Source organism: Acanthaster planci, linkage group LG15, assembly GCF_054643075.1.
Source record: "Acanthaster planci isolate LZ-2023a linkage group LG15, COTS_SCS, whole genome shotgun sequence".
Lineage (NCBI taxonomy): Eukaryota > Metazoa > Echinodermata > Asteroidea > Valvatida > Acanthasteridae > Acanthaster > Acanthaster planci.
The window spans coordinates 3,390,110-3,398,156 of record NC_141791.1 but is presented as its reverse complement, the minus strand read 5'-3'; the positions used below and the strand labels follow the sequence as shown (position 1 = coordinate 3,398,156).

The following is an 8,047-nucleotide window of genomic DNA, read 5'->3' as shown; positions in this document are numbered from 1 at the left end:
TAACCTCAATACGTACATATACATTTCAGCCATTAAGTCGCGAGTTACACATGATGGAAAACTATGTTCCCACAACGCAAAGATCGGGTGTCATCAAGGGTTTTCTAGGGGTTACAAATTCAGCAAAGTGTCTTTATTAAGCGTTCTGACAAAATACCAAGGAAATGCCCAACCGCTGTCCCCAAAATGACTCCAGCGTTTTATCCTTTCACTTTCGTTTGAATACTAGTTGTCAATTTTCACAGGATGTTATTTACAGCATACCTGACCTTTCCCCTTTCAAGTGATGCCACTTAAGAAGCATCACGAGTGCCAGCAAACCCACCTCGAATATGCAAAAAGTAACATTGTTATGAATCACTGGTAGTTATGTACATTGTACAAGTAGCAATGAGGTGGGCACATGCAATTCCACAATGTGCTCAACAGATAGCATCACAGTGTGGCAAATACGATCGCGATTCAGAAACCATATTTCTCAAAGCAAAGTCCCGAAATCTTTCTAGCAAACCACAGTGAAGCAACAAATAAAAGGCCACGGGGGGTGTTGACAAACGGGCGATTCACAATACAGCACCTCCAAGAATTTGCAACGTGTTGGCCAATCACAACGCGCGAAATCTGTTGACCCTTTCAAAATGCGAATTTGGTCGACAGATTTCGTGCACTCTGATTGGCCAACGTGTTGCAAACTCTTGGAGGCGCTCTATTGTGAATCGCCCGTACTGCCCAGATACGCTCTAGCTCTGTCATTTAGCCGCCATGAAATCGCCAGTTTTAATACAATGAATTCAACAGACTTTTAATACAAATGTACAATAAAAAAACAACAAATTTATGATTTTGTAACAGAAACAAGTTTCTCCTGTCAGTTTGTAACAGGACAGAATAAAAAGATGGATTGGCATGTGGGAATGAACTGTTCCAATATGTGGTTTCAACTTTACAGTAATCTTTCAGAACACATTCTTATATCCAGGCTGAATTTTTGTGGAGATTTTTACAGTTAGCTTGGTATTCCAAACTAAGGATAGTATCGATCGTTACACAAATCAGATGTCAGTCTCACTCGTTGACGATCTTCCAATTATGCATGGAGGATTTGAGAAGATTGGGGTTAATGACGTGTCCTTTCAATCTTACCCTTGGGGAAAAGAAAAAAAATCAACACAGTGAAACATCCAACAGACACAGCCTGTTTAAAATGGGCTTGATCGTAACTGAGGAGCGCCATCACAGAACCAAAAGAACAGTTTAGCGCAACTATTAAGTAACTTTTAAAAACGGATTCCGTGAAATCAGCCGCAAGTATTCCATGCAAATGGGCTTTTTCATGTCATTACAAAACCCACGTTCACCCTAAAAGATCGTGATATTGAAAGCATTCCGGTGTGCTGTGCCTTCAGGTGTGCTCAAGGAAAAATCTTGACGTGACGGTGCATTACAAAAAAGAGCAACTTGCTCATAAAACCAGAGCCATGTCATTATGCACAAGTTTACGTGTGCCTGTTTCTAAGATGTAACAATTATTCTTGTTTGACTGACAATATCATTGTATGTCGATGGCTGGCTACTTTCGTTAAAAATTCGAACCGTACGACCAAACAAATGATCAGAGTTAACGGTTTAATCGTCAAATCACGCAGAGCCAGGAGGTTTTTTAGTAATAGTCCCTGTCATATGACTGGCTACGACGTCGCGGTGGGCTGTGGTAGGAGCGAGAGCGGCTGGAATAATGGAGGGGAAAACAAAACCAAAGAGAGGGGGGTTAGAATGTCAGATTTGCTTCCAGTGTTAATTTGACTCCAGAACCTTCTGTGACAATGTCAAATGAGGTTTGCAATAGGGTATCAAGAAACAAGGACAGATTCTTTTATATGTAAGAAGTGTGACGTCAGTTGAAACCTTGTAACTTCAACACTGCATCATTTATTTCCCTTTGAGTTGTGCTCATTTACATACAGGTGCAAATACCGTGCAAATGGGTAAGTTAAAAACCCATATAATGGGTGAAAGCTTGAAAGCTCGGCAGTTTCCCCCCCCCAAAAAAGTGTCGTTTTGGAAAACACTTTTGCTACAAAATATTAAAATGGTTACCTCATCAATTTCTTTTAAAACCTGGCTGACCTAAACACTCTTTTCTCAGTTCAATTTTTTTTTCATTTGATGGCTTGAACAGTCCTGTTTTACGTGCAGAAACAAAGAACACACCAAAAAAACCTGTTTACCTTCGGCTCCGAGAACGGCTACGGTAGTTACGACTGGAACTTCGGCTTCGGTGGCGGCGCGGGGAATACGATCTGGAGCGAGACCTGCAGTGGGTAACAACCAACCACCAAATAAAACATGTCCAAATACTGGGCGGCGTCTAACAGAATACAGACGTCATAAACAGTTAAAAGTTTCACCCAACTGCAAAAACTTTGAGCAGAAACAAATCAGATTTGCTTCTTCAGCTTTTGGGGGTTCTTTCGAAACAAAGCTTCAAAGCAAAGCCAACTGGAGACGCGACTGTTCAAAATGAAAGCGGTCAAAGGATATGGTACTGATGAGGAAATCCAGATGGATGATTACTTTGCGAATATGAAAACAAACAAAAACGCAAATCTCTAAGAAATTCTCAATGGGTCTCCATCGGTTAACTTTGAGAGTTTTCAGTTTCAAAAATATGGGAAGAATGCACAGCTAGGTCAACACATGGTATCAAACCCATGAGCGACACGTTCTTCCGAATACCACCCACCAGCATGACCACAAAACAGTTAAAACTCATACCTAATACATTAAAACTTGGATACCAAAAATGAACACTTTTTTTTGTCAAAAGAGAAACAATGATTACACACTTTTTACACACACCCGTGTCCTTTTAAACCAAACAAGCTGACGAAATTTGGGGACATTTATGGCCCATCTATGGCACGACGGCACAAGGATCCGACACGGACGGAGCATGCTCTGCATGTTGGTCAAGTGTTGAGTCGCGTGGACGGGTCGTGCCGATCGCATGACGGGCTAATGGTGGCCGCGAGAAGTTCGTGTCATGGTGGTCATGTGCTGAGTGGTGGCGATGCGACGAGCGAGCTAGTGGTTTTGTTTGGGTTTTTATTATGTTTTTCTAAGCTGATCTAGCCGCCCAGGGCCCTGTTGGGGGGGTTGGTTGAACCTAGAGCCGTCGAGCTGTTCAGCTGACGAACTGGTTAGCTGACTAGCTGTCTTTGGTTAGCTGACTAGCCCTCTTTGGTTAGCTGACTAGCTGACAAGTGCGCTAGATGGGGCGATACTGGGGGCTCCTGTAGGTGAGTTGAGTGCGAATACAGTGTCAAAACATATCAACATTTGTTTACTTAATTAAGAGAAAACAAGGCTTCAACTAAGTGAATTTTAAGTTTACAGACTTGACACGTTTTGGAAGTGATTCCCTTTTTAACTTATAAGCTTATCTCATTGAAATTTCAGTTGCCCAAAACATCCCTCAGTGTAAAATCATACGCGGAGAGCAAAGTTGGCTAGATCTTTCTTCTCATTAAAAAAATCAGGAAAATACATTATTTCAACTAGAGAGAACATCCATGTGTTTCCAAAAGGGTCAAAACATCTGCAAGAGACAGAAAAAAGGGAGAATCCACTGTACTACAAATTTAAAAAAAAAAAAGCTAAGAAAGACAGATTCAAAACGACAATACACAAGGACCCCGTCCTTCCTCAAAGTTTTGAGATGAAGACAAACATGGTTGTCCTATACTGTCGTTATGTTTTATTGGAAGGAAATAAAGGGGGGAAAACAGAAGAAATCTCAGAAACTGGGAAAACTGCGAAGAGAGAGAGACACATTAAAAAGGAATACAAGTACAATGACTTTGTGACTTCAAAAATAACGTCTATGACTGCACCTGAAATGCACATTGATCTACGATGGCTTTCACTGTTTTCTGTATACCCAGCAAGAAATGAGACCGAGGGGTACCCCCAACATGTCCAATCCCTATACACATTCCAGACTATTGTTACTTAACACATCCCCCCAAGATGTCTGAAAGGAATTCCCCACATTCCTGCGAGACAATGACCAACACAAAGCAGGGGGGGGGTTCTCTCCGTCTCACACCTTGCTGCATATGGTTTTCTGTCACTACACAGTTGCCTTCTGCCTTTAAGCAATTAAGTAAGCAAGGTGCTTACACCCTTTCATGGAGCTGTACTGCCCATGGATTTGTTCTCCGATCCCCAATGGGAATGCATTTAGATGTTGCGGCTTGACACAGTGCGATTGTAATGCACCACCTGCTTTACAGAGCCAGTGGATCAATTAAATTGTTAATGACTGCCAAAGGGGTAACAGGTGTACACCCATTCAGAAAACCACATCCAGTTGGTAGCTAGTGCCTTTGGAAATGGCTTTATAAATGTACAGCTCAGGACATCAATGAGGAAAGAATGGCACTGCGTTTTTTTTTTCCCGTTGACCTGTATACACCTGTTAAACTTGTCTTTAACGCTAACACTCCTCAGTCCTCCAACAGGTGAAGGATTGAGGAGGGTTAGGGTTAACACTTTTCAAACCCTTTCTGCAAAATGATGCTCGAGTATGACACTGCTGCCAAAAAAAAATGACTCTGAGAAACAAGCTGAAAAAGAAGAGAGGTGCTTTTCACCGCTTTTGAAAGCAACTTTATTCAGAATTGATGCCTGATCAGAAGAAACACACGCTCGAAAACGGGAGCACTGTTTCCGCCACGCCAGTACAATAAAATCCCTACACATACGCACATGCACGCAAACGTTTTGGCAACTCCATTGTGCGTCTGGATGGTAAACCTCATTGGACGCCGCCCCTCCTGTATTTTACTCTTTTCAGGCAGCTTTATGACCAAGCGTCAGTGAACTGTCTTCCCGTCTTTCCATTGAAAACCCAACCAGGCTTGTCCTACATTTTCGCAGGTTTTGTGGACTAATTTAAGGCACATTTCCAGTACAACCTTCCAGTTTTTTTTTTTTACTCGGCCACCCCAAGAGTGTTCAGTTCTGTGTTTCAAAGCTTCAGATGAACATGGCCATCAGAATCACTTTTTAGAGTGAGCGCAGTCAACACGGGCTTTGTGCTAGATTTTATAACCACCGTAATTCCTTCCTGCCCGACTTCCAGCAGACAAGTAATGGCAAAACAAGGCAGCAGAGACGAAACCAAACGTTTTCCTAAACCTTGACGTTTCTTCAACAATGTGTTCAAAAATGTAACTGCTTCAAGCCCTTCATTTCAATTTCATGGAGCAAACAAAGGACATTTTGAAAATCATGTGAAGACACTCTGGTAAACAAGGCCTCAAGTGAGATGCAAGGGTCTCAACATGTCTCACGTCCAATTGCATACAGCGAACACGAGAGTCCCTGCCCACGCGCCTACAGTTGCCAAAGAAACGTGACCGATACCATCATCGGGTGCAACTCGGGAAGGAATACAGGAAATGCGCCTCTGAATGGCTGTAGATCTCGTAATCTCACCTGCTGCGGGACCTGCGGTTACGGCGACGGTTGTAGCGACAGTCCCGGGCAAAGTGGCCCCTCTGCCCGCACTCGTAGCACTTCTCGTCGCTGATGGAGCGACGGGGCGGGTAACGGCCACTGCCCCGATTTCGGCTCTCCCCCGTCGACATCTCGACGGTGATCCGACGCCCACAGAGGTAGCTGGGTGAGATTCAGGGAGGAGGGAAAAAAGTGCTTAGCTCTATTTGGCCAATCCCTATCGCTACAACGACCAGTTTGATGACTGGAAAAAACAATAAGACCGACTTTAGGTTTGAGTGGCGGTAACTTCTTCACCTGCGAGCCACGTTCAAACCCCACCCAGGCCAGCCAGTGGGTTGGGTCTTCAACCTGAATACATGGAATTTGTCTCCCAGAAGTTATCTTGGGGTTTCCCTTCAACATGTCATCTCCTTACAGGTTTCTTCAACCTTTGCTCTACGATATCCTCCACATCACTGTCACATTCCTTTGCCATGACTGCCCTACGCGTTGCTGCAGAAATGCTACTTCAGTGGAGGTTTCAAAACATACCACAAGGAACGCCAACATAATCCTCTGACACACAAACAGTGCTGTCTAATTCTCTCCACTTGGGAGTCTTTGCTGATTAAGTGTGAGAGGGTATTGTCATATCTGGCCTACTGACCCAAAAGTATATATCAAGACAGCGACGTTTCTACCCAACACTTTACTGACAGTGACTTTTCAAATGGCTACCACCCCTGAATTTGGCACTTACACAGCTGGGTGTTGAATGCAAACCGCCGGATATAACAAGGCCCCTCCCCCAACCTGTGCTAATGTAAATGCACATCTGCTTCACTCTGTTGTTTTCACTTGTTACGGATGAAATATAAGCCTAGCTACAAGTCTTTTGCGAAAACATTTCTTTTTTTATCACGCCATTACCAGTCGTCCAAGCCATCTACGGCACGCAGCGCATCACTGCGATTCTTGAACTCAACAAATGCAAATCCAGGAGGGTTCCTGGCCACCCAAACATTGGTCAGGTCCCCGTACTTGATGAAGGCATCTTCTAGCTCATGACGACTGGCGCCCGACCCCAAGTTACCGACGTACACCTTGCAATCGACGCTTCGGTGGAAATAAGACATTCTGCTCACTCGACAGGTAATATCTGCAACAAATGATAGATTTCAATATTGATTCAAAGTTTGGCATTTCATTTTTCTTCCCAAGCTGTGGGAAGCGTAACAATTTTCACAGCTCACTCAAATTTTGTCAAACTAGCCAGGTTGTTTGATTTAAACACATGATTTAAATCTCTTTAAAATTTTCTTTTTAAATCACGTTTAAGAAACCTTAAATTCTTTTGGGTATTTGAAAGGAAGAAATGGCAGAATTCAATACATGTATTATCTAATACATATCTAATACACGGACTGAGCAATAAGATGCTACATACATGCACCAATGACATGGAACAGCCGTCGAGACGATGAGGAATCAAGTGACGTAATGTTCAACAACCTTATTTTAAAGATGGCGACTGTGAGAGTGAACCCATGAGATTGAATGGGTGAAGGCAAAAAGACTGGAAAATACCAGAACAGCGTGATAATCATTCATTAAATGGCGCTAAGAAAGTGGAGAGGCTAAGGATCATCTCTGTGTGCAAAAGAATTGTGCCCACGATGATAAGTGGGTGCGCTGAAAATTTTCAGTATGCCGACAAGAAATTGTGTTTACGGATGGGTGGCTAAGGATGGAGCGGGAGTGAGAGTCTGTGCCGCACTAGTAGTGGGACTAGGTCAGGGAGTCCACCTGGCATGCCTGGGCAACCCTAGGGCCTAACTCGCCGTCGTTTGTCATGTTTGTGGAACTCCTTTCTCGACCATTTACTGAAGAGGCTTGTAATGGGGCAAAGTGGAAATAGGGCGAAGTGGAAATGGGGCGAAGTGGGGATGGGGCGAAGTGGGGATGGGGTGAAGTGGGGATGCGGCGATACAGCGATGTGGCGATGCAGAAACGGGGCGAAGTGGGTGTAATTTCTAAACCATGTCAGTGGTCATACATGGCGCAACAGCGAGCCACTCGTACAAGCAGTGAAATGCATCTTTTAGGAGACAAATGCACGTGTTGCAATTAACCAATACAAACTATGTTCATGTACTGACCAAATATCGACACGTACTGTCTGAACATTTGCGAAAGACTTCATAAAACTTGACAAAAATTGATTGTGCCTACCTCAGTGTAGTTTTTGTAGCTAGCATACGCGTGCAAATTGCCGGAAAATTAATAGCCGGGTACTCTGAAAGTTTTCAAGTTTATAAAATGCTTCAGTCAAGGTGCCAGACACAACAGAATTTCACGGGGGTCGCCGCTGTAATACAAACCACGGGACAAGTGGTCAACACGTGGGCTGGCTGGGCACATTACTCAGGCCCCGTTAAAAACAGTCTAAAATCAACAAAGTTCAGCAGGGCTCAGTAACATCATTCCTCCATGGTAACATGCAACCCGCCATTTATAGAGTTTCTCTAACAAAATAAAATTA

General features: G+C 43.5%; 1 protein-coding gene across 3 annotated transcripts; it reads right to left on the bottom strand.

Annotated features, from left to right (window-relative positions):
- Positions 1 to 100: 100 nt before the first annotated feature.
- LOC110984482 (serine/arginine-rich splicing factor 7-like) lies at positions 101 to 7,783 on the bottom strand. 3 transcript variants are annotated; one of them, XR_002598867.2, is made up of 6 exons: positions 7,738 to 7,783; positions 6,436 to 6,664; positions 5,503 to 5,685; positions 2,847 to 3,293; positions 2,229 to 2,312; positions 1,672 to 1,727 (listed from the first exon to the last, which is right to left on the bottom strand). XR_002598867.2 is itself a non-coding variant. In XM_022244711.2 (5 exons), the coding sequence occupies exons 2-5, from the start codon at positions 6,639 to 6,641 to the stop codon at positions 1,661 to 1,663; spliced, it is 540 nt and encodes a 179-aa protein (XP_022100403.1). In that variant the 5' UTR covers positions 6,642 to 6,664; positions 7,738 to 7,773; the 3' UTR covers positions 101 to 1,660. The 3 variants fall into 3 exon arrangements, 1 of the variants encoding a protein (XP_022100403.1); XR_002598868.2 differs by having other exon boundaries at positions 1,686 to 1,727; positions 2,860 to 3,293; XM_022244711.2 differs by lacking the exon at positions 2,847 to 3,293 and having other exon boundaries at positions 101 to 1,727; positions 7,738 to 7,773.
- Between the last annotated feature and the right edge of the window lie 264 nt (positions 7,784 to 8,047).

What these genes read in the sequence shown, in the direction of transcription:
- LOC110984482 (XM_022244711.2), bottom strand. Translation starts at nt 6,641, where the DNA reads ATGTCTTATTTCCACCGAAGCGTCGATTGCAAGGTGTACGTCGGTAAC. An exon ending in GTAGATGGCTTGGACGACTG is followed by an intron (nt 5,686 to 6,435) that starts GTAATGGCGTGA and finishes AATCTCACCCAG; the next exon opens with CTACCTCTGTGGGCGTCGGA. An exon ending in AGCCGTTCTCGGAGCCGAAG is followed by an intron (nt 1,728 to 2,228) that starts GTAAACAGGTTT and finishes CCATTATTCCAG; the next exon opens with CCGCTCTCGCTCCTACCACA.